This window comes from Myripristis murdjan, chromosome 18 (genome assembly GCF_902150065.1).
Source record: "Myripristis murdjan chromosome 18, fMyrMur1.1, whole genome shotgun sequence".
NCBI classification, from domain to species: domain Eukaryota; kingdom Metazoa; phylum Chordata; class Actinopteri; order Holocentriformes; family Holocentridae; genus Myripristis; species Myripristis murdjan.
In genome coordinates this window covers 5186470-5213723 of record NC_043997.1, presented here as the reverse complement: position 1 = coordinate 5213723, position 27254 = coordinate 5186470, and the positions used below count along the sequence as shown (strand labels likewise).

General features: G+C 40.1%; 1 protein-coding gene across 1 annotated transcript in view; it reads right to left on the bottom strand.

Moving 5' to 3' along the window:
• Positions 1 to 12073: 12073 nt before the first annotated feature.
• LOC115376898 (butyrophilin subfamily 3 member A2-like) overlaps positions 12074 to 27254 on the bottom strand; it is a gene marked incomplete at its 3' end in the record, with an annotated part of 28832 nt that continues 13651 nt past the window's right edge. Inside the window, exons 2-3 of the mRNA XM_030076726.1 lie at positions 18589 to 18930; positions 12074 to 12273 (exon numbers count right to left, since the gene is read on the bottom strand). Coding sequence (XP_029932586.1) covers positions 12074 to 12273; positions 18589 to 18930 — 542 coding nt within the window. The remainder of the gene's footprint in view (positions 12274 to 18588; positions 18931 to 27254) is intronic.

Below are 27254 nucleotides of genomic sequence, written 5' to 3'. Positions count from 1 at the left end.
CCAATCCAGATGGTTTGGGGTGAGCTGGACCGCAGAGTGAAGGCAAAGGGGCCAACAAGTGCTAAACACCTCTGGGAACTCCTTCAAGACTGTTGGAAAACCATTTCAGGTGACTACCTCTTGAAGCTCATGGAGAGAATGCCAAGAGTGTGCAAAGCAGTAATCAGAGCAAAGGGTGGCTATTTTGAAGAAACTAGAATATAAAACATGTTTTCAGTTATTTCCCCTTTTTTTTGTTAAGTACATAACTCCACATGTGTTCATTCATAGTTTTGATTCCTTCAGTGAGAATCTACAATGTAAATAGTCATGAAAATAAAGAAAACACATTGAATGAGTAGGTGTGTCCAAACTTTTGGCCTGTACTGTACCTGCTTCACGTCTTGTGGAACCACCTCTCAGAGGACAATAAGCTGCAAGGCCAAAGTCCTCAAATAAAACGATAATAAAAAAAAAACAAAAAAAAACTGAACCTTAACCTCCTGCTGCACTGGGTTGTACCAAGCCGAGAGTAATGAGCATGTTTATTTGGATTTTCACGTCTTGTGGAACCACCTCTCAGAGGACAATAAGCTGCAAGGCCAAGGTCCTCAAATAAAACGATAATAAAAAAAAAACAAAAAACTGAACCTTAACCTCCTGCTGCACTGGGTTGTGCCAAGCCGAGAGTAATGAGCATGTTTATTTGGATTTTAGAAAATATTAACAACAATATAGCTGGATCCCTATATCTTCAATGTCATCATAATCACTTTAATGGCAATAAGTGATTTGACCAACATTCAGCATAATGACAACAAATGACACAGTTGAATTGTTAGTGAGTAGACACTTCTGCTTGAAATTGTACCTTATAATAATAACCTGGTGTTTTTTGGTTCGTTTTTTTTTGTTTTTTTTGTTTTTTTTTCAATGTTGACATATTATCGGAGTATATTTCTGCAATATCAGACTCAGTTCTGTCCGCCATTTAATAAGTAACTTAACTTTCTGCTCATAAAATTGATAACTTCGGATACTGTGCACATTGTGTTTTGGGATTTTTCATTTGAAATTTACTACATTAATTTATGTTGCTGCTGAGCTTTACAGTAGTAATAACTTCATAATATTGTTTTTAGACTTTGGAAGAAATAAGTAAATTGTTTTATAGGATTGTTTCAGTATCTTTTACAGCACTTTAACTATTTTTTATTTATATGTTTACATAATACAATTAAGTTATCATTCATATCCCTTGTATTCCTTGTAGTAATTTTAATTCTTTGATTGGATTAATACAAGAAAGACTTCAACACAACAGCAGCCCGTTATTTGTTAGTTATTGCAACTACTTCATGCATCTTAGAGTGAAAATGTCACCGACCAACCACATACACATAAACATAACAGCCTTATATTAATTTTCAAAAAATCATTAAAACTAGTTCCACCTCGATGTTGCTGCACATGTGCCCTTTATATCTGAGCACTGAGCAACCAAAGAACATTAGTTTTGTCTCAGCGGCACAGAGACACCTCACCGCCGCCTCTTCAGGTCTGAACTGGTCCAGTTTACCTGAGCAAACTGGGAGTGTGAGGATGAGAAACACACTGAGTCCAAAGCAGCGGCACACACTCCACTTCATGTTCCTTCTGGGAGGTGAAATGGCTGCCGAGGCTGAAGAAAACAGGCTGGAAACAATGAAGCTGTTATGAAATATTATTTACAACAGCGAGTACTGCTTTATAATGTCAATATAATGATAGTCAGAATATTGTTTTCTTTATTATTGAATTGTTTTGCGTTTGATCTCATGTAAAACAATGCTCATTTTTAGCAGTGTAAAATGTTTATTTTTATATCAATCTATATGTTGTGTTAATCTTAATTACCATATTCAGTGACCACAAGCCAGTGAAAGTATGTTACATTTATATACATAGAAAAAAATAATATGATCTATGAATCAATGTTTAATTGGAAAGAATCAAAGTTAACCCTGTAAATGTGTTTAATAATACATGTTTGTCTGTGTTTGCTCTGTGAAATAATAAACTGTAATAACTGGGCGAAGTTTTCACCTTCAGCGCTGCATTGAGCTTAAAATGTATTTTGAAGCTGCCAAGATCGTTTAGCTGTTCATTTCAGAAAGGTGAAGCTAACACCACAACGGAAATTTTGATTGATTAAATTAAGAGAATCAGTACAATCAATAAAGTTATTATGTTACAAATTATTACATTTCATACACTGTTAAGAAGTTTGAGTGCACTAGATACTTTAATATTTTTTGATAAAAGCTCACATACCTGCTGCACGTCTCACAGAGTCACTTTACTTCAAGGACAGTTTGCTGCACGGCCAAAGTCCTCAGATAAAAATTAATAAAAGAAATCATGTGAACCCTCCTGGTTAGTTATTAGGCAGTAATTTGTGTTCTCTGCTGCCTGTGCTGCAGATTAGATTAGATTAACATGCACAAAAAATAAGACCGCAGGAGCATTGTGAAAGAATTCAAAGAAAAATAAATCAAATTTCATGTCACGTTTGTTTTCTTGTCTGTTTTTTTTTTTTGTTTTTTTTTTTTTAATCTTTAGCTGAGCCTCCATCATACTGGCAGTACTTTTTGGTCCAGTAATGTGAGTGTATCTGTGTTGTAGCCTGTATTAAAACTATTACAAATCATTAAGATGCTTATTTATTTTGTATTCACCACCTTTGTTTGTGAGTTCCATGTAAATAAGTAATCAAACATGGAGTTTAGACTTTAGGCTGTTGCTAAGGAACTGACACTCATATTGAAATACTACAGCAGCCAATAATCATCAGCAATAATAATATTTATTTTGCCAACCAAGGAAAAAGAAGAGCAGGGGCTTTTATTTTGGAGAGGGAAATGAACTTTAAAAATGCACTAGGCAAAACTGAAGAAATTGAAATTGAAGAGGAAATGTGTTACTAAAATTCTGAGATCACCTCCTGACAAAGGAGACAGACAACGCCCAGTTGAGTAGTAAATTTTTACTTGCAAGGAGTGAGTAGCTTACCCCGTTGGGCAGCGACCTCTCACTGAGGCACTTGTTCACACATCAACAGTTATCTATTCTATTCTAACAGGAAATGAATCCTTATATGGTAATATTCAACAATCCAGCTACAATACAAGGATACAAGGTCATATTACACTCTCACTTGGGTGAAGAGTGGAAAACTACTGTCTACACACTTCTATATAGTGTCATGGAAATAATGGTAATATAATGTAATTCCATAAGATTAAAATGCAATTTTTATAACATTTCCCTCCTGTTTATCATTATTTACATACAAATAGAAAAATATGCATAAGATCATCAAGTCAGTCAGTTACAACTTCTTTCGATTTTCTGTAATGACGTCATAGAGATCAACACATAAATTTCAAACAGTTGCGTCTTCAGTGTTGTTAGAAATGCTGCTGTTGTCTCCCCCGATGAGTAGCTGGACATACACCTCCCCATGCTCAGTGTACAGTGTGTTTCTGACCATTCCGCTGACAAGCCTCCGGATCAGCACCTGGAAACAAGGTATACAACAGACAACAAGAGAAACAGCAAAGCCAAGACCAGCAAAATGGGTGTAAGCACCTTCACGGCCACAGAGAACCATGAACCACCAGTAAGCCATTTCCACAAGCTGAATCCCACTCCCGTATCAGTCTGATCTTGCATGCATCTTTGTAAGGCTAATAGATGTGAGTGTAGTTAGGTTAGATTACTTATTACTACTGTCAGGGATCCATGTGCAACAATGCTCACCAATCAATTGACAGACATCTCCTGTTTTCAGCCATTACCAAATCAAGAGCCATTCTGTTTTGTAAGGCCATGGCTCTGAGAGCAGATAACTCTGGACTAACAGTTTGTACAATGCCATCAACTAAGGCTGTTAGGTTTTCTAGCGCAAATGCAACTTCATTTAATCAGTGTGCGACATTAGCCGCCCCATAAAAGGGAATATTGTGCCCAGGGTGCCCTTGAAGTCAGAGATGCGTTGGCCACGCCTTTGCCTCTATAGGTCGGTTTGAGTGGTGTGATGAGAAGCGAAGGTCTTGAATACCTGCACAGATGAGAGCAGATATGACACATGACAGCAACCAGACCACCCAGTGGGAAGGTATATATAGGATTTGTGCCCACATGTCCAGACCATGGACTGAGGACATGCGTATCCCCAGCCACATGGAGCTGTTAGCACCTTTTCCCAAGGAAAAGTTGACAATGGGAGATAATGTAGTCAGGTTAAAAGTGACCAGGCATCCTGAATGTGTTGTACCATAAACATTTCGTCCAGTCGCATTATTCGATGAATCATTTTACCAACACGCACTATGACCTTACAGTTAGTGGCATTGCCCAAAAAAGTGTCATCATCAAAGCGGGGTCTGTAAAAACAGAGGGGAGCATTGGGCATTGAATCTCCATACCTATGAGACATCATTCCTTTAGAAACTGTAGCATTAGTCACATTAGAAAATGTTGAAGGGTCACGAAAGATAAAAGTTGAAGTGACATTCAGGGCTGGGAAGTAAGACACCCACGTGGAGCGATTCCTTCCCACAGTTACATCTTGCAATACAGCAAATACATCCGCGATATAGGCTGGATGGGGGACCAGAATAGTGCTTTCTGGCACTCCATGCGGCCATATGGAACAAACATAACAACTACTGTCATTTGTGAGTCGGTTAGAGATTAACATTACAGACTTATACCAAGAATTGTCCATAGGTTCATGATGATCAATACGATAACGTTTATTTCTTACCACCAATGGAGGAGTTATAATTGCTAGTGAAGCAAAAAATGCCAAAAGAAACAAAAACAACCACTTCATCTTGACCAGCCTGATGTGACCTAAATTGCTGAGTGCACCGTTGGTTTCTTCACTGGCATTGAGACGGCTAGTTCCTAATGATTCTAACCCCCTTTGTAGCCAGACTTATTACACTCAGCAGGTTGTCACCTAGGTTTTAGTCAGACAAAGGATGTTGTTTCTTACAGTGAGATTGGTGTATCTAGCTGGGTCTTTCAGCTATCTTTACTGTCGTGGGTGTGGTCAGCAGCACTTGATATGGACCTTCCCACCGCGGGGATGACCAAGCCTTCCTTTTGATGACCTTAATCAGAATCCAATCTCCTGGCTTCAGCTTTGAGTCAGCTTCTGTAGGGATAGAATCAACAGGAGACACTGGCAACTTGTTAGCAATCTCAACCTCTTTATGCTGCAGCATTTTCCTCATATAATCAGCTATCGTCTGTTCTTGATTTTGTTCTGGTGTAAGCACACTCCATTGTGGTAATCTAAATTGTCTACCATATAGTATCTCAAAGGGCGTCAGACCATTTTCCATTGGGGTTATATGCATATACAATTTTACTAAATCTAGACAGTAAATCCAGTTTTTTCCGGATTCAGCCATACATTTCCTAAGTTTATTTTTTATTGTTCCATTATACCTCTCTACCAGCCCTGCACTTTGAGGATGGTAGGCACAATGATTTTTTAAATCTATTTGTAGTCTTGTTCCCACATGTTCTATGATTTTATTTACAAAGTGGGCTCCATTGTCACTATATAGCATTCTGGGGATGCCATATCTAGGAATAATTTCTCTACACAATGCTTTGGCTACTGTCAGGGCATCTGGATTTTTTGTGGGGAATATCTCTACCCATTTACTAAACATATCTATCATTACAAGGCAATATTCTTTCCCTTCACATTTATTAAGTTGTATAAAATCCATTGCCATAGCTTCAAATGGTTCTGTGGGCATTGGGAAAGCTCCTCGTTTTGGTCTCAGCCGTCCCTGGGTATTAAATTTTGCATATATGTGTCATCTTGCTACAAAATTCGTTGAAAAATTTGTGAAACCGTATGCTGTGAATTTACTTAATATAAGGGTATTCATCCTTCCTGTCGAACCATGGCAAGGACTGTGGCTCAAAATACACGCCCATCTATATAGATTTTTAGGGAGAATAGTTTTTTTTTTCTCAGGAGAGAAATAAATACCATCAATAATTGAAGCACCATGAGACAACCAAAAAGATCGTTCAGACTCAACAGAATCTGTGTCAGAAAAGACTGTAAGGGGGTGAAAGTGAACAATACTAGAAGATGCCTGAACGGCCACTGAAGCAGCAATAACCGCCTGGACACATACTGGGAATGCTAAGGTGACAGAATCTAATTTGGAAAAATAGTATGCCAAGGGTCTCAACTTGTCACCATAAGACTGCAACAGGACTGATGACATGTGACCATTTTTACAATACACCATTTGAACAACAATTGTTGAACAGTTGTTTGGTGCATGGTTTAGGTGCATTAAGAATGACTTGTTTACGTTTAGGATCTATGGCTTTTCCGTCCGCACTAATGTTGTGACCCAAATATTTAACTGTAGGACGCCATAGCTGCAATTTTGCTTTATTGACTTTGTGCCCATTATCAGCTAAGAATGTTAGCAAGGCTTTCGTGTCAATTTGACATGCTTTTTCTGTAGGGGAAGCTAACAATATGTCATCAACATACAGCAGTAATTGACTAACACAGAGTGGTGAAAATTTAGCTAGATTAGATGACATCCATTGTGAGAAAATGGTGGGAGATTCACAGTAACCTTGGGCTGAACATGTGAACGTCCACTTCTTTCGTTTATACATGAAGGCAAACCAGAATTGACTGTCGGGATGCACTGGGATGGCTGCTTTCTTTACAGGGAACAGGTGAATCAGGGCAAGGAACTATAACATCTGCCTTTCCCAACGCATCTAGTATCTGATATGCCTTCTTCAGCATCTCTCTTTAGGGGATATTGTTTAACACATGGCCTAAAAGAAATCTTTGGTGTAATTTGTACCGGTGTTGCACCTTTTATCAAACCAACATCAGCGGGTCCAGAGGACCACAGGTTTGGATTTATCTCAGTCAATTGCTCTTCCTCCTCAGAGGACAAAAACACTTCTTCTCAACTTTCTGATATCAAGTGGGTTGCAGTTTCCACTCGCGTGCGCCAATTGAGGCGTTGTTTGTACAGTCCGCATGCGGGACTGTAGAAAATGTGGGTCTGCACAGGGCGCCAATCAGTGGCAATTTTTGCCTGGCACAGGAGACGGTAAAGGTCTCTCCATTCTGTGTTGGGGTTACGAGTAAGAGACACATGTGGAGGTGCATGTTCTCTGTACAGGAGCTGCTGTGTGTTAGTTAGTGAAACTGCAACCACAGAGTTTCCGTGTTTGTCCCACACCATGTCTGTTAAACTGAGTTGTAGGTCTGTCAGCTGAGCAAGTTTAGCTTCATATTTTTTTATCTGGTTCACCAGAATGAGGGAAGTACATTGTACAGTGTAAGTCTGTGTAGCTGTGTTTTTCTGACATGGATGGAACACATGCATCTGCCATTTCTACCAGTGTGCATGGGATGTCACTGACTGCTGAAGCACACAAGTCCAAAGTGTAAAAATATTGGGGCTGCCCTCGCCCTTCCATAACAAAAACATCTTCATCGTTGTTTACTCGTTTAACTATCAGGCCCTTGAGTGTGGGAAGCAAGGCCAAGCTCAGTTTGCACATTGTTTGTCTGCTCAAAAGATTAACCGGGCAGCTGCTAAAATAAAGGAGTTGTGTCTTTGTGCTTGACCAGTAAGTTCATCCTTCGCAAACATGTTATGTCAGAAATTCCTTCGACATCAGACCATTTGCTGATCTGTCCCAGACAAAATCATTTGACAGTTTATCTGAGAACCAGGGATCATTCACCACTATTTTATCAGCTCCAGAATCACAAAGAAAGGTGATCAGCTTATCCATTACATAGAGGTCAATAGTGTTTTTTTTTTTTTTTTTTTTTTTTTTTTTTTATCAATTTGCTTCAAATAAACCTCCAGTTCAAACATTTCCATGCTCTTCTCATTTTTTCTTCCCTGCATTTCCACCTACAGCACCTTTAAGCGCATCCAGCTCTGCCTGTGCTGCCGCAAAAGGTGGTGGCGAGGCAGTAAGGGGGAGACGTGGCACGTCTCTGTCCTGCCTGTTGCTGTTGTGCTTGTTGTGACGGTGCTGAAGAATTACAACCATAATCTTCATCATACTGCTTCCTCTTTCCACATTTGTGCATATTTTAGTCCATACTTTTACTACTTTTTACTTTCTACTCCCTCTGTATATTGTCATATTCATTACCATCTGTATATTTCACATCTCATATCTCTTTTTCTTAGGTTAGCCCTTATTGTATGTTTTAGTTTTTAGTCTTTATAGTCTTTATTGTATATAATTAGCCTTTATTCTTTTTTATTTAACTTTATTGTATGTTTCTACTGTTGCTGCTGGAACACCAGAATTTCCCTAGTTGGGATGAATAAAGTATATCTATCTATCTATCTATCTATCTATCTATCTATCTATTTTACATAGTCCAGCTATGCTGAAAGGTCACTTGAGTTCAGACCAACCATATTTTTTTGCACCCAATCTTTTTTTTTTTTTCCTTTTTTTACCAACAGAGTACAAGCAGTTACTCCGAGTTTCATTGAAATCATATTTCTTTTGCCACATGCGCAATTGTTCACAAGAGCCAGGGTAACGTTTATGCATGTATTTTGCATCAGCCATCAGCTGAGGTTCAATCTTTTTACTGCCACTACTTCTCATATTTGCCAATGGAACGCCAACAGCCTACTTCAACAGTCAGCAGAGTCAGTTGACACCGATCGGGTTTACCCTCTGCCCGCTGCTTCGGCTGTCGCGAACCCAATCACTCATCAATCACACATCAATCACACCGTTCTTTGCTAGCTTTATCTTTAACGTGCATGCGCGAGGTTTGTCTTTAGAGACCTCCCTAATCAGGTCTTTACTAGGAATGAGTAGCTTACCCCCCTGGGCAGCGACCTCTCACCCCGGAGTGAGTAGCTTACCCCTCTGGGCAGCGACCTCTCACTCAAGAACGGTTCACCCAAGAACGGTTCATGCGCGCGACCTCACAAACACACTCATACTCACTCAACTGGTGTCTCCCTAGGCAGGCAGGGTCTCGTTCACTGTTGTTCGGATCCCGTCACCCCACTGTTGGACGGAGGTGTCCTGGTTCAGCTGGCCTCTTTTTTCACCGAACTCTGCGGCGGAGGTCTTTCAGGTCCCAGACCAGACTGTGCACAGGTTTTTCAGCTTCACCAGTTCCTCCCCGTCCTCCAGTCAGAGATGTTGGGATCCGGCTCGAAGGACCAAGTTGTTACTAAAATTCTGAGAGCACCTCCTGACAAAGGAGACAGACAACGCCCAGTTGAGTAGTAAATTTTTACTTGCAAGGAGTGAGTAGCTTACCCCGTTGGGCAGCGACCTCTCACTGAGGCACTTGTTCACACATCAACAGTTATCTATTCTATTCTAACAGGAAATGAATCCTTATATGGTAATATTCAACAATCCAGCTACAATAGAAGGATACAAGGTCATATTACACTCTCACTTGGGTGAAGAGTGGAAAACTACTGTCTACACACTTCTATATAGTGTCATGGAAATAATGGTAATATAATGTAATTCCATAAGATTAAAATGCAGTTTTTATAACAAAATGTTTCTAAAGAAAAGTTTCCAGGACAGACGTGATGATTCTTATTTATTGATTTAAAGTGATCTCAATATTGGGATTATTTTATACACACACAATAATATGAAAACACTTTGTGCATATGACACATTGATAATGCAAATTCTCACTAAGGAATAATCACAGCACACTCAACAGGCAACACAATTAATCAGTCATTCTGTCATTTTCTTGTGGAAAAAATACACACAATAAGTGACTCAATAATATTAAAAAAAGAAATTGTTTTGCATGTGTTATGATTACAGATTGTTTTATGACTCCTCCCCCAGGTTTTTCTGTCTCGCTGTCTTGTGCTCTCATTGGCTGTAGCTCCACACTGCTGTCATTCCTTGTCCCTGTCACGTCACTGCACATTATGAACTCTGTGTCTGTTGTTCCCTCAGAACTTCTCTTAATTATACGCATCATGTTGTGTAGTTTCTTTGTGCTGCACATAGACAGAGTTTTTATGATCTAGGGTTCAGATTCTTCATGACCTTGGCTTGTTCTGCTTACAGGAGGTTATCCTCCTGTATTTGCTGATGCATCATGTCTTTGTATAGTTCATTCTTGGTGATCTGCCTCTGTCCTGGGAGTTTTGTGGACTCTTTATGACCTTGCTGTGCCCTGCTTAAAGAGTCAGTGTAGGTATCTCTCTCTTTTTGCCCCACTGCAACTCTCTTGTGTCTTTCTTCATGAGGGAGAATCTTACTAACTCTTCCAGTTGGTCTGTTTGCCTGGGAAGTGTGGAGGTGCAGCCGCTGCTCCTGCTGGAAAAGTGAGTTGATGAACACTGGATTGTTGTGAGGCCATTTGGTTGGTCTGCAACATAAGACCATACAACTGGGTTTGTGTGCAGTCCACTGTCCTGTTGTTTTTGTTTCCCAGTTCAGTGCCCTACAGCCTCCCAGTGTCACCATCACCTGAACCACTCCTGTAGCTCATCAGAGGAGGCTGATTGGTTGGGTTGTGTTGTTGTTTCCCATAATCCCTCTGTAGAGATGATGTCAGATGTTTTTGAGAGCCATCAGAAAATGAACATGTGACAGGAGTCGGCTGTGTCGGGTTTTTCAGTGTCATCTTCCTCTCAAAGTCACTCACCAACGTCTGTATCTGCTTCAGTATCTGGATTTGAGCGTTGTAGTCTCTTGCATGCACCCATGGTGTGGAACTGAGTTCTTTCTGCTGTCGCTTTGCAAGCTCTTCTTTAGTCTTTCTCACAAATTCATTTATCTCATTTATCTCAACACCTTCTTTCTGCTTTACAGTTTCTCTGAGCCTCCTCTCGTTCTCGTCCCTCTGTCTCTCTGCTTCTTCCAGCTGCTGTCTGAGCTGCTCTGTCTGGTTCTCCAGTTTCCTCTGCTGCCACTTCGAATCATCCAACTCTGCTTTCAAGAGTCTCTTTTCTTTAATTTCTACCAGAAGATGCTCTCTAACTCTTTCTGTCTCTCTCATCTTTTCTTCTTTTTCTCTCTGAGCAGTTTCTCTGAGCCTCCTCTCGTTCTCGTCTCTCTGTCTCTCTGCCTCCTCCAGCTGCTGTCTGAGTTGCTCTGTCACGTCCCTCAGCTCTTCCTTCAGTTTCTCACACTCCTCTCTCCAGTGTTTCTGTTCAATCTCTTTCTTCTGCAGCTCTTCCTCAAGTTTGCCATTTTTATCCCTTTCTGCCTCAAGCTGCTCTCCGTCTCTTCCTCTCTCCATCAGAACCTGAAGTTCTGTGTTTCTGCTCAGAGATTTGCTCTTTGCTTCTTCTTCTCTCTGGTCAGTTTCATCTTCATCCTTTTTGCTCTCTGCGTGCAAACAGAAACAGAGAAAAGAGACAGGAACAAAGTCATGGTGTTGTGACGTGAAATGCAAAAAAGCCACGGGAAGCCTGAAAGAAAATACATAAAATAAAACAAGAAAATGGGAAAAAGAAGAACATAGAAGAGCAGTAAACAAACAAGCATGAAGGAGCAGCCAATGTTAGCGTTAAGGTTACAAGAAAAAAAAGAATTTTTCATGTCTGCCTCAATCTACAAAGAAATGCTACATTAACAAGGATTTAATATGTTACCTAAAAAACACATGAAATCAGAGAAAAGCAACCATATCCTGTATTACACACCGAAAAAAGAAGAAAAAAACTTTTGTGACTTACTGATTTTGTTTCGTCTCCGTTTACACAAACCAAAGACAACAGCAAAGATACACATGAAGACAAAGATGAGAGCAAAGACAATGGAGACGTAGAGAGCAGGACTGTCACTTTTATCCACGAAAAAATAATCTGAAATGACAAAACAGAACAACATGACATTTATATAAAATGAAACATTGGCTGTTTCAAGCTAATAGAGAACCCATTTTACATTTTATAAATCATTTCTGACCTGGGACGTGGATGTGTGTGTCCCTGCTCTGGTTGATGCTGAGCTGCTGAACCCTGCAGGTGAAGCTGTTGCTGTGGCTCTTCTCCACAGTCACTCTGCTGCTGACAGTATAGAGGCCATCAGGACCTCTGACTGTCTCTGAAGCTCCAGCACAGAGGAGCTTTCCCTCAGCGTCCAGCCAAAACAGCTCAGGCTCTGGGTACCAGCCTTTACTTTCACACTCTAAAACCACTCCACTGCTGCTTTTGCTCACGTTGATGACAGGAGAGGAGGCAGCACCTGATGAGGAGGGAGAGGAGGAGGGATTTCTCTGTAATGGGTGTCATAAAAGCCACAATACAGTAGAGGGATTGTTCAGTACAATTTCTCAAACCATGACGCTTTTATTGCACTTCAGATCCTTCACAACACGCACTGACTGACTCACCAACATTGAGCTGGATGAAGGCTTCTCTCTGTATCAAGGGAATGAAGCATCTGTATCTCCCCTCATCAGAGATTGTCACTCTGAAGAGTTTCAGAGAGACATTTCCGTTCTTCAGCTCATCCACAAACAGGACGGTCCTGTACTTATACAGAGGATTTTGGGTCTGAATCACCAGACGACCACTTTGGTGAACATGGACAAACTCTGGGTCCAGGCCTTGTCTGGTCCACTCCACTGTCCCAGAAAAGTCTCTGATGACTGGTTCAAGGCGACACGGCAGAATGACATCATCACCAGTTAATGCTACTATTGGCTGAGGTGATCCAATCACTACAGACTGTCCTGGAGGAACGAACACAGCAACAGAGAGATAATGGGAACACAGTTTATAACTTGTCCAATTTAATTAAAGCAATAGTCTAAAAATTCTTTGAGGAAGAGATGACCGGCCTGACTGCTCATCATCCTCCATCAAAATTCATCATAAGGATGACAACAAATGACACAGCTGAATTATTAGTGAGCAGACATTCTCTGCCTTATAACATGTTGCCTTCAGTCATAATAGAAGTTCATTTTGATCACATCTACTTCAGTTCTCAGTGGTTGTTTTGTTTTATTGATATATACCTATATAAACTCACTATGATGGTAGACTCATGTTCCGGTCTCAGTTTGGATTCATCATGAATAAATTCACTGCAAAAACGCAAAATCTTACCAAGATTATTTGTCTTATTTCAAGTCAAAAATGTCTTATTTCTAGTCAAAATATCTCATTAAACTTAAAATAAGACATGATCACCTCAGAAGTAACTTGTTTTTAGACAATTTTCACTTGTTTCAAGTGAAAATTTGCTTGTTTCATTGGCAAAAATTTGCCAGTAGAAAAAGTGAAAATTCACTTGAAATAAGTGAAAATTAGCTAGAAACAAGAAACAAATTTTGCCAATGAAACAAGCAAATTTTCACTTGTTTCAAGCAAATTTTCACTTGAAACAAGAGACAATTGTCTAAAAACAAGTTACTTCTGAGGTGATCATGTCTTATTTTAAGTGTAATGAGATATTTTGACTAGTAATAAGACATTTTTGACTTGAAATAAGACAAATAATCTTGGTAAGATTTTGAGTTTTTGCAGTGTTGATTCATCTGATTTATAGTGTAACAGCTCTGATTTTAACAGACTTTATTGACACTGTCAACCAGGACAGGTGTGACCTTACAAGCCAATGGATGTTTTGGACATTAGTCAGCAGCAGAGCATGGAGAGAGTGACCACGCTGCACCATACACATGGACATAACAGTCTTATATTGATTTTAAAAAGTCATAAGAACTAGTCCCACATCGAGGTTGCTGCACATGTGCGTTTTATATCTGAGCACTGAGCCACCAGAAAACATTAGTTTTGTCTCAGCGGCACAGAGACACCTCACCGCTGCTCCTTCAGGTCTGAACTGGTCCAGTTTACCTGAGCAAACTGGGAGTGTGAGGATAAGAAACACACAGAGTCCAAAGCAGCGGCACACACTCCACTTCATGTTCCTCTGGGAGGCAAAATGGCCGCCGAGGCTGAAGAAAACAGGCTGGAAACAATAAAGCTGTTATGAAATATTATTTACAACAACTACTACTTTATACTGTCAATATAATGCTAGTCAGAATATTGTTTTCCTTATTATTGAATTGTTTTGCATTTGATCTCATGTAAAACAGTGTGCATTTTTAGCAGTGTAAAATGTTTATTTTTATATCAATCTATATGTTGCGTTTATCTTAATTACCATATTCAGTGACCACAAACCAGTGAAAGTATGTTACATTTATATACATAGAAAAAAATAATATGATTTATCAAGTGGAAAACTAAACAAGGTTTAATTGAAAAGAATCAAAGTTAACCCTGTAAAATTGTTTAATAATGCATATTTCTCTGTGTGTTTGCTCTGTGTAATAATAATAAACTGGAACAACTGGGTGAAGTTTTAACCTTCAGCGCTGTTTTGACATTAAAATGTATTTTGAAGCTGCCAAGATCAGTTAGCTGTACAGTTCAGAAAGGTGAAGCTAACACCAACCGAAATTTTTATTGATTAAATTATTACACTCAATGCGATCAGTAAAGTTATTATGTGACAAACTATTACATTTCATACACTGTTCAGGAGTTTGAGTGCACTAGATAATTGAATATATATATATTTTTTATTAAAGCTCACATACCTGCTGCACGTCTCTCAGAGTCAGAGGACAGTTTGCTGCACGGCCAAAGTCCCCAAATAAAAAGTAATAAAAGAAATCATATTAACCCTCCTGGTTAGTTATTAGGTAGTAATGTGTGTTCTCTGCTGCCTGTGCTGCAGATTAGATTACATTAACATGCACAAAAAAATAGACTGCAGGAGAATTGTGAAAGTATTCAAATAAAAACAAATAAAACTTCATGTCAGTTTGTTTTCTTGTCTGTTTTTTATCTTTAGCTGAGCCTCCATCATTCAGGTAGTACTTTTTGGTCCAGTAATGTGATTGTATCTGTGTTATAGCCTGTATTAAAACTATTACAAATCATTAAGATGCTTATTTAATTAGCATTCACAACCTGTGTTTGTGAGCTACATGTAAAGAAATTTAGTTTAGACGTGTGGCTGTTGCTAAGGAACTGATTACTCATTTAAAAAACTACAGCAGCCAAAAATCATCAGCAATAATAATATTTCTTTTGCAAACCAAGGAAGAAGAAGAGCAGGGGCTTTTATTTTGGAGAGAGAAATGAACACTTTCAAAATGCACAATGCAAAACTGAAGAAGTTGAAATTGAAGAAGAAAAGTTTCTAAAGAAAAGTTTCCAGGACAGACGTGATGAATCGTATTTATTGATTTGCAGTGGTCTCAGTATTGGGATTATTTTTACACACAAAATAATATGAAAATACCTTGCACATATGACACATTGATAATGCAAATTTTCACTAAGGAAAAATCACAGCACACTCAACAGGCAACACAGTTAATCAGTCATTCTGTCATTTTCTTGTGAAAAAAAAAAAAAAAAAAACACAATAAGTGACTCAATAATATATATAAAAAAAAGACAAAGAAATTATTTTGCATCTGTTATGGTTACAGATTGTTTTGTGACTCCTCCCCCAGGTTTTCCTGTCTCGCTGTCTTGAGCTCTCATTGGCTGTAGCTCCACTGTCATTCCTTGTCCCTATCACATCACTGCACATTATGAACTCTGTGACTGTGGTTTCCCCACGTTAGACTTCTCTTAATTTTGCAAATCATGTTGTGTATTTTCTTTGTGTTGCATATAAACAGAGTTTTTATGATCTCGGGTTCCTGTGGTTTCTTCATGACCTTGGCTTGTCCTGCTTACAGGAGGATTATTGTTATCCTCCTGTATTTGCTGTTGCATCGTGGGTTTGCATAGGTCATACCTAGTCATCTGCCTCTGTCCTGGGGGTTTTGTGGACTCTTTATGACCTTGCCATGTCCTGCTTACAGAGTCAGTGTGGGTATCTCTCTCTATTTGCCCTGCTGCGGTTCTCCTGTGTCTTTCTTCACCAGGGAGATCTTTGGTTACTCTTCCAGTTGGTCTGTTTGACTGGGAATTGTGGAGGCCTGCAGCCGCTGCTCCTGCTGGAAAAATGAATGTGCTAACATGGGATTGTTGTGAAGCCATTGGGTCGCTCTGAAACTTATGAGAGTACTGTTGGATGTATGAGCAATCCTTTGTCCTGTTGTTTCTGTTTCCCATTTCAGTGTCCTGCTGCCTCCCAGTGTCACCATCACCTGAGCCACTGCTGGAGCTCATCAGAGGAGACTGATTGGTTGGGTTGTGTTGTTGTTTCCCATAATCTCTCCGTAGAGATGATGTCAGATGTTTTTGAGGGTCATTAGAAAATGAGCACGCGACATCAGTCGACTGTGTCGGGTTTTTCAGTGTCATCTTCTTCTCATAGTCACTGACCAACGTCTGTACCTGATTCGTTTTCTTGATCTGAGCGTTGTAGTCTCTTGTATGCACCGACTCTGAGGTACTCGGTTCTGTCTGCTGTTGTTTCACAAGTTCTTCCTTGGTATCTCTCTCAAACTCATTTATCTCATTTATCCCAACACCTTCTTTCTGCTTTACAGTTTCTCTGAGCCTCCTCTCCTTCTCATCCCTCTGTCTCTCTGCTTCCTCCGGTTGCTGTCTGAGTTGCTCTGTCTGGTTCTCTAGTTTCCTCTGCTGCTTCTTCGATTTATCCAACTCTGCTTTCAAGAGTCTGTTTTCTTTATTGAGCTGCTCTCTGACTCTCTCTGACTCTCTCATAGATGCTTTCTTTTCTTCTTTTTCTCTCTGAGCAGTTTCTCTGAGCCTCCTCTCGTTCTCCTCCCTCTCCTCCAGCTGTTGTCTGAGTTGCTCTGTCACTTCCCTCTGCTCTTCCTCCAGTTTCTCACACTCCTCTCTCCAATGTTTCTGTTCGTTCTCTTTCTTCTGCAGCTCTTCCCCAGGTTTGGCATTTTTATCCCTCTCTGCCTCAAGCTGCTCTCTGTCTCTTCTCTCCATCAGAACCTGAAGTTCTGAGTTTCTGCTCAGAGATTCGGTCTTTTCTTTTTCTTCTTCTTCTCTCTGGTCAGTTTCATCTCCATGCTTCTTACTCTCTGTATACAAATGGAAAGAGGGGAAAGAGACCAGAACACACATTCATTGTGTTGTTACGTGAAACGTGAAAGCATTCAAATTATATCAATATTAAATCAATAAAATGGAAAAAGAAGAACATATAGGAGCAGTAAACAAACAAGCATGGAAGGAGCAACCAACCCCAACGTTAAGGTTACAAGAAAAAAAATAAGTTGTCATGTCTGCCTCAATATACAAAGAAACACTACATTAACAAGGATTTAAGATGTTACATGAGAAACACATGAAATCAGAGAAAAGCAAGCATATCCTGTATTACACACCGAGTTTATTCATCAGTCATGTCCTCGTCACACATAATGTGACATGTCAGGTGAGTCTGGGAGGGTTCAGGGCTCAGGGGGGACGTTGAGATTCAGCCCAAGTGTGTTGACTCGCTGTTGTCTGCTTTATTTTACCTCTGGTGGACCACAGACTGAAACGTAATTTTACCGTAAATGTTCCAATATAGAGGAATTTGTCTCAGTGTGGACGGGAATGAAGGAAAGAAACTTCATTTTTACCACAAGTGTTGTAATATAGGGGCATTTGTGGGGATATGGTGGTTCGTCACTTAAAAAGTGGGCCTCCCCCCGGCCCCGCCCTCTTCCGGCGCCAGTGCCTGGCACCGACTACCAGCCAATAGCAGATGGCTGATTCAGTGCCCTACATTTCACCTTTGTTTTATTGATGGTGCTATTGCTCTTATTGTTTTTATGATTAACACTTTCATGCCTCCTGATGTTTTGTTGCTGTAAAGCACCTTATAAACCTTGTTTTTCTATATTACATGAAGAACCCTGTCATTATATCTGTATGAGGAATGTACTGTATGACAGTAAGAACAAAGAAGAAAAAAACTTTTTTGACTTACTGATTTTGTTTTGTCTCCGTTTACACAAAACAAAGACAACAGCCAAAATACTCATGAAGACAAAGATGACATTAAAGACAATGGCGACATAGAGAGCGGAATGGTCACATATATCCACGAAGAAATAATCTGAAATGACAAAACAGAACAACATGACATTAATATAAAATTAAAGCATGCTTCAAGCTAATAGAGAACCCATTTTACATTTTATAAATTGTTTCTAACCGGGAACTTGAATCTGTGTCTCCCTGGTTTGCTGTATTTTGCTCTGCTGAACCCTGCAGGTGAAGCTGTTGCTGTGGCTCTTCTCCACAGTCACTCTGCTGCTGACAGTATAGAGGCCATCAGGACCTCTGACTGTCTCTGGAGCTCCAGCAGAGAGGAGCTTTCCCTCAGCATCCAGCCAAAACAGCTCAGGCTCTGGGTACCAGCCTTTACTTTCACACTCTAAAACCACTCCACTGCTGCTTTTGGTCACGTTGATGACAGGAGAGGAGGCAGCACCTGATGGAGGGAGAGGAGGAGGGATCCCCATCAATGATTTGTCTGTATTGATCAGCACCCACTGTGAGTGGCTGCAGTTAGCCTGAGAAGAGTGAACATACGAGCACTTACCAACAACAAGCTGGATGATAGTGTCTCTTCCAAGTGAAGGGATGAAGCATCTGTATTTTCCCTCATCAGAGAGTTTCACTTTAGAGAGTTTCAGAGATACGTCTCCGTTCTTCAGTTTGTCCATGAACAGAGACGTTCTTCCAATGTAGGACGGGTTTTGATTAATCAGAAGGTTCACACCGTCACGCCACACGTGGACGAACCTGGGCTTCAGGTCGGGTCTCGCCCACTCCACTGTGATGCCAAAAGCGTCCACAGCAGGGTCCAGGTGGCTTGGCAAGATGATGTCATCACCAACTATTGCCAATATTGGCCGAGGTGGACCAATCAGCTGAGACTGACCTGAGGAGAAATAACAATAAACGGACTGTCTTCTAATGGCTGCTGCATTTTCTGTGCATCTACTGCAAACATAAATGAACATGAACATGTGACATTCTTGTACTTTAAGCTGGAACATTGCAGCTTAGTGTTTGAGTTATTAAACAAACATTTCATGGAGACAAATCTGCCACCGAAAATGTTTTCTTCATTAAATGTTATTTTCTCCTCCTAGTGCTACAACAAACTTCAGATAAGACTCATTTAACTGGAAATGTGTTCATGACGGTCCAGTTTCTGATGCTGAAACAGAGCCTATGAGATCTATACTGCAACAGTGTACTGGAAGAAAAGTAAAGTTACTGAAGAAACTACAGAACATCACAGAGGAACATGACCGTAATGGTCCTAAAAGAGGGCACAAAGAAGTTAATGTCACTTATTCACCCAAACAACATTAGATCTAAAGCCTAATCACAATCTTTTACAGTGTTTTTGTAAACTCTGAGGCACTGCTGAAGTTTTCAGTGTGTCATTTACCTGCACAGGTGTGTGTTAGAAGGAGAGCGACAACAGTGTGATGGAAAACCGAGACACTGAGTCGGGACAGGCCGTCCTTCAGGTGGGACATCGCTGAGCTCTGAAAACTTCTACAATGGGATTTATCTACAAGAACACCTGGAAGAAAAAAGGCTTTTTAAATTATATTTTATAATAACAACAACAATAATAATACCACCAAATACTGAGGAATGAAGCAGAGTGAAATAGTCAGGCATAAATTCATCAATAATCAAATTAAGGACAATTCAATTCAGTTTAGTTTCAGTTGGTTTCCAGAATGGGTTCACTCTTATCAGTTTATTTTATTTTATTTTATTTTTTTTATTGTTCAGTTTTAGTTCAGTTTTTATCAGTCTCAGTCTCAGTTTTAGTTTCTCTTTTTTCTATTTCTTCAAATACACAATATCATTTTAACCAGTTTCCATGTTTTTTTTCTGAAGTCTTTTTTAAATTTATTTTAATTTCCTTAAGTTTTTTTTTTTTCCACACTTGGTTTTAGTTTTAGTTTACTTTTAGTTCAAAACAATGGACCTCAGTTATTGCCCTTGTAAAGCCTCTCTGAGTAATGAACCATGGTAACTTAACAACAACCTCTTCTGCTGGCTCCTCCTTCACTCTCATTTCCTTGTTCAGACAAACTGTACAACCGCTCTGCAGCTCGGTCTTTAGTGATCTATTTTAAACCTCACATTTGCATAAATCACATAAATAAATGAAATAAATGAATAAAGTTTGATGTGAAAGTTTAACGCTCTGAAACTGTTCGCCTTTGCACTAAAATGCTCAGACTTACTGTTTGAAAAGTGATTTAAACGCAGTTGAGAATTCAGCAGATCAAATTATTACATCTCATATGTGCCATATGTGCCAAATGTGCCAAATGTGCGTGCACTAAGTCTCTTATAAATGTATGAAAAGTTGCATTGACAAAAATAGCTGTTCAGCGAGGACTTCCTGCAGTCACGGAGGACAGTTTTACTCAACAAAAACCAAGAAGAAAAAAGAGGAAAAACAGCCCGCTGTTGTCAATAAAGATTTTCATTTACTGAAATGTGAAGCAAAGCATTGCAGCAGTATAGATAATTTAATATACTGTATTTTTAAAAATATCTTACATACCTCTTTCACGTCTTGCAGAACGACCTCTCAGAGGACAATGCGCTGCAAGGTCAAAGTCCTCAAATAAAAACTATGATAAAAAAAATAAAAACTGAACTTTAATCTCCAGCTGCACCAGGTGGTGCCAAGCCAAGAGTAATGAGCATGTCTATTTAAATTTTACACAATATTAATAACATTATAACTGTGTCTCTATGTGGTTATGTCACAAATTATCAATTAGGCTGTTCATCTATATTAACAATAAGGTTTGACCCACTGGATTATATGGAAACATTCTTTTATTTTGAAAGCTGAAATAGAAGTACTCCAGCAAAAAAAAAAAAAAAAAAAATCTACCAGTAAAAAGTTGCTCATGTGAGATGTACTCAAGGTAAAAGTTGTGAATTACTTCTTTAAAACAATAACTTTATGCTGTCTTCTCCATGTAGTGCTACAACAAACTTCAAATAAGATTCTTTTAACTGGAAATGCGTTCATGACGGTCCAGTTTCTGATGCTGAAAGAAAGCCTATGAAATCTGAACTGCAACAATGTACTGGAGGAAAAGTAAAATTACTGAAGAAACTATGGAAAATCACAGAAGAGCATCTGGTCTGGGTTGCACATTCAAACACAGGGATGCAGTAGTCGTTCAACCGTTTATTGTTTTCACGTATGAATACAAACATGTATTTTTTTTTTTTTTTTCATGTACAAAATAAATATTCCAAATCAGTAAACAAAAATAATCAAAGAAATTATTCAACAAAGGCATCATGGTAATTCAGTGCATCTATAAACCCGGAACTGCCTTCAGCGTTCAGTATTCTCCACTTTATCAGCTCCACCTGTACAGACTAATCTAATCTAATTCAGCTGTTGTGCCAGAAAGTTTCCTCTCCTGCTGCCTATAATGCTCAGTTTGTCTTGTTGTCACAGTAACAGAGGTGTTCATTCACTTCTATGTTTGACATTAAGCTCATAGTTAGTGCTGCTGTTGGACTGGACTGCATTTTATTGAGAGGTGTTTCCAATATTCTGCCCCCATTTATTGTATGTAAATACGGGGGACAAAAAATTGGAAACACCTCTCAATATTAAGTAGTGCAGTGCAAGAACTCTGCAAACTACAACCTCGGTAATAAACACAGAGTTAAATTTACACAATGTGAACACAAACTGAACATTATAAACTTGAATCTGCTGACATTCAGTAAATCTCAGTGTGATCATCAACACAGTGTGGTGAGTGAGGCTCGGAGGGGAAAAGGGACACAGGCCTGTTAGTTGACGCCTGTATCACCTGGACATCCTGGAGTTGTAAATGTTAGTTACGGATGACAGAAACTATGGAAACTTGTCATTGTCATTTTATAACAGTTACTAATTTTTTAAAGATCTCGAAAAAGTACACAACAAATGCATCTCAACATCAGTAACATGAGCATGTGTAATCAGAATTATAATCCCACATGAAACCATTTAAGGTGATGAGTGTGGCCGTAAGAGGTACAGAGAGACCGACAGACAGCAGCAGAAACAGAGAGAACAGAGAGAGGAAGAGACAGATGACGTTTGGACTGGTTTCTCTGCACTTTGTCGTCCGCATGTATGTCAGCATGTTGGTGCACAATGTTTGCTCTAATGTTTTTGTAAAGAAAATCTACATTTAAGTCCTGTAGAGAACTGATCGACCCTGAAAACCAGTTCACTGCACTGCCACCACAATGGTCTGATGACCTTACTGTGCCTTCCTTGACAATGTGACCAAGATATTAAACTGTTTGTCTTGGATTTAATGCTTTTACAACTCATACAAATTGATACTTGAAGGATGATATGCTGATTTGGATGAACTGTCAATAATCTGTATTAGGTCAGGGAAGGGTCGCTTGCTCTAGCGGTTCAATACATAATCACTGGAACAGAATTTTAATCAAAAAGTAAGCTTGTTTTTCGTGATTCACGTCTGCAATTCAAGATTCAAGATTTCTTCTTTTTATCTCTTATTATTATAAAAAACGAAATATTGTTCCCCCAAGCCCATACAGTATCACGACAAGACAAAGACACATCAAAGATAATAAAAAATACTAAAAGTAGTGCTAAAAACACATAAAAACCTAAAAAAATAAAATAAAATAAAAGTAAACCTAAAAACTGGGACAGGAGCTTAAAGCACACTGTTAATTCAAACTGAACCTGCAAATATGTATCGCCAAAAAGCTCAGCGTCTTCTGCTGAATCAAGCCATACCATGCGTGAAGCGAACTTACCATTAGTTTTGAGGTAAAGACCATCAGAAGCCACAGAGGCTCCTTCATACAATACAAAGTCAATGAAAAGCGATGAATTGGTAATCTTGAAGTCGTCATGGGTTGAAGTCACGATTACAGTATCTTTCACTGGAGACAATGTTGACTAAATCTGTCTGTTTTTGTCATGAAAACACACAGGAGAAGTGACACAGGATTTTTTTTTTCTTCCAAAACTGGACGTCTATAAGAAGCAAGCAATTCAAGTTTTTTCATGTGCTGATTTGCAGTGACAAATGAACTACGAAAAATACAAGGATATGTGTTGTCATCTTCTTTCTTTCACTCTCATTAGCTGTAGCTCGTCACTGCTCTCATATTCATCCTGCTAGATGTCTCTTGAGTGTCTGCGGCAGATTCTCAGGTCTTTGAACAGTTCACCCACTACAATCAATGCGTCTGATCTGGGGTTGTGGTCGCTGATCCCCAAAAAACAGGGCTACAGCTCTGTAGTCTCAATTTGGCTCGGTTGCGGGACCGTGCGTACGGGATGATGATGGGTATTCCGTTTTACTTGCCCCTGTGCAACTCTTCCTTGCCTCTCTTCACTCTGGAGAGCCTGCTCTTTTCTGCCTACAGGTCCATGTGCATGGGGTATCTGCATGTCTACAGCTGGTGCTTCTGCTGGACACCTGAAACTGTTTACATGGGACCATCGTGGGTTCACTGGATGGACTGCAGGGGCGTAAGCTTGGGCACAATGATTATGCCTGTAGACTCCCGAAGAACGCTGATTGGTCCACCCGTGACCATCAGGCTGGACCACAGGCATATTTTCCCCAGGCCTGTTGTTTCTATCATCCAGGTCAGAGTACTGTATCTTATTGCGGGCATCATCACCTACGCAATGCCTGTAGTTCCTCAAAGAATGCCGATTTGTCCACCCGTGACCATCGGGCTGGACCACATGATTGGTCACCGTTGAGCTGGACCACAATGGAGGATGCATATTTTCCCCATCCCTGTTGTTTCTGTTTTCCATGTCAGAGAACTGTAGCTTCTTACTATCATCACCAAAGTCAGGCCTGCGCGTTGTCAAAGGGCGCTGTCTGCTCTGGACATTTTCTGGCTTACTAAAGCGCCTCGGTAGGGGCTTGGGCAGGTTGTTTCGCAAGTAAAAAGAATCTGCCCTCTGGTTCTCTGCTCTCTCCTGCCTCGAGAAGCCGCTGTGATTTGTCGACTGTGGCTGTATCTCAAATTCTGCCTGGCCGATCCCCAGAACCCTCTTGTACTCATTTTCCTTTTTGTCAGCAGCCTCTACAGTTTCCCGAAGCCTCATCTCACTCGCATGTCTCCGTCTCTCTTCCTTCTCCAGTTGTAATTTCAGTTGCTCCATCTGCTTCTCCAAGTCCCTCTTCTGTCTAATCAGTTTATCACACTGCTCTTCCCAACGTTTCTGTTCACTCTCTTTATTCTGTAGCTCTTCCTCAAGTTTCACATTTTTCAGAGCCAGATCTTTTTCCATTACACACTGAAGTTCTGGGTTATTAAATATAGATATTATCATCTCTTCTTCTCTCTGGTCAGTTTGATCCATGTGGTGGTTCCTGGCCTCTGTGTGCAAAGAAAAGCAGGAGACAGTGAACACACAGCCTGAAATGACACCTTTTATATCCCTGTGACCATATGAACAATCTGTAGGAGAAACCTCACGTTATGAAAGGAGAATAATAATTAATTTGTGACTTACTGAGTGTGTCACGTCTGCATTTCCATACAAGACAGACAATGGCTACACATGAAGTACACATGAAGACAACAGCCAAGCCAGTGGTGATGTAAACCACATGAAAGCTACAGGTATCCGTGAAGAAATCGTCTGAAAAGATAAAACACAGAACATCGTGACATTCTAGCCCATTCTCACTCCCAGGGCTTTTTCCAGCAACAAGGGAGCCCTTCAACCTGTGGATGGCAGGTGTGTAAGACACAGGTCCTTCATGCATGAGACCCGAGTTCAATTCTCGTTTCCAGGTAGACATTCCATGCACGAGACCGTCTCCAGTTTTCAATTTGTTGCCTAAACCCTTTAACCAAGTGTATATATATATAAAAGTAGACTTCAGCTGTTTGAAACTAAAAGTGTCATATTGTGAGTTCAGAAAACCCCTCTGACCTGGAACGTGGATGTGTGTGTCCCTGCTCTGGTTGATGCTGAGCTGCTGAACCCTGCAGGTGAAGCTGTTGCTGTGGCTCTTCTCCACAGTCACTCTGCTGCTGACAGTATAGAGGCCATCAGGACCTCTGACTGTCTCTGGAGCTCCAGCAGAGAGGAGCTTTCCCTCAGCGTCCAGCCAAAACAGCTCAGGCTCTGGGTACCAGCCTTTACTTTCACACTCTAAAACCACTCCACTGCTGATATTGGTCATGATGATGACAGGAGAGGAGGCAGCACCTGATGAGGAGGGAGATGAAAGATTCCCATCAGTGATTTGTCTGTACTGATCAGCACCCAGTGTGAGTGGCTGTAGTTAGCCTAAACAGAGTGAACATATGAGCACTTACCAACAACAAGATTGACGAAAGTGTCTCTTCCAAGTGAAGGGATGAAGCATCTGTATCTTCCCTCATCAGAGATTTTCACTTTAGAGAGTTTTAGAGAAACGTCTCCATCCTTTAGTTTGTCCCTGAACAGAGACGTTCTGCCCTCATATGTTGGGTTTTGATGAACCAGAAGTTCATGACCGTCACGCCACAGATACACAAATCTGGGCTCCAGGTCGGGTCTCGCCCACTCCACTGTCATGCCAACAGTGTCCGCAGCAGGTTCCAGGTGGCTCGGCAAGATGATGTCATCACCAATTATCGCCACTATTGGCTGAGGAGAACCAATCACTTGAGACTGACCTGAGGAGAAATGTTGTTTTTCATTTCCCGCAATGAGAACTGACTGAACTGATTCAGTGTACGCAGCTGTTTTTGTCTACAAACTCTCATTTTCACTTCAGTTCAATTAGTTTTCATTGTCTTGGTGTGGAAATTCACCGTACCACATACACACACACACACTAAACATCACATCAGTCACACAAAGATTCATAAATACAAATAAATATGTACTTAAAATGTCAGTATGCTTCATGTCGTCTCTTAACATCACTGCACTTTTTACTTGGATGGCAATAGATCTAAAGCCTAATAATGATGTTGTACCTGTAAAAGGTATTACTGATGTTTTCTGTGTGTTATTTACCTGCACAGGAGTGTGTTAGAAGAAGAGCGACAACAGTGTGACGGAAAACCAAGACACTGAGCCCAGATTGAAGGGACAGGCCGTCCTTCAGGTGAATCATCCTCGCATTCTGAAAACTCAAATAAATTTGTTTTTACAAGGCAATTCATGAACAAGAACACGTGGCACGGAAAAATAAAATCCCTCCAATCAAAATTCAAAAAATTCTCCGCAAGTAGTCAAAAACAAGGTGAGCACTGAACAGGGAGAACAGTGCGAAACAACAAAATTATTCAAACTGAGGAGAGTTAAGAGGTTAACCCATCAAAATAAAATCATTCACTCATTCATTCATTTAATCATTCTTTTTTTTTCCATTCATTGCAGTCTGTTGCAACACTCATTGGCCTGAAATCAAGGAAACAAAATACTGCATTTTGGAATTAAATCATGCAATTAGATTTGGAGAAAACCAGTGTACATCCTCTGCAAAGAGTCCATCGAGCACTTGGGAGAAATATTTAAAAATATCACAATTTCATGAACTGAGCCCAAATCTCGTACCTCATGGTCTCTCTGCTGCCTTGGTCTGTAGAGGGTTTTTGCTCATTTGGTTTGTCTTTTAGTTTCACACCAGAAAACATCCTGATCCTTGTGTCTTTATTTTTAATGAGGACATTGTTTAAACCACTGATATGCCTTATGGAGTTCAATTCCTCTCAAATCAAGTCAAACTGTCGCCACCGTTGAACAATGAATATAACCTGTTAAATATCTCCCCCTGTTGGTCAGTCCTTCACTCACACGGCTGGTTTAACCGGACAAGTTGTTGGCAAGGCGGCTAAATATCACTTCAAATTTACGCAAAATTATAGCAGGGAAAAACTCGGGGTCCCTTGACCTCTGACCTCCCTCGTTGCTGCTGTCAACCTGAGACTCAACTTGGACGGACCTGTGGGTCGGACCTGCATCACTGCCTCCTGTAGGTCTCCTTTTCTTTTAAATACGCTCGGCAGGAGAATCAATAGTGTCACACTTAGTGCTAGAAAATAGATATATTAGGCCTGTATTAAGCTTGTGTAAGAATATGTATTACAGGCTGCTTTAAAACGCAGTTAGTGCTGTTGAAATTTGGATTGATAAATTTAATTACATACACTACGGTGCCACATAAGTTACTCATAAAAGCATGA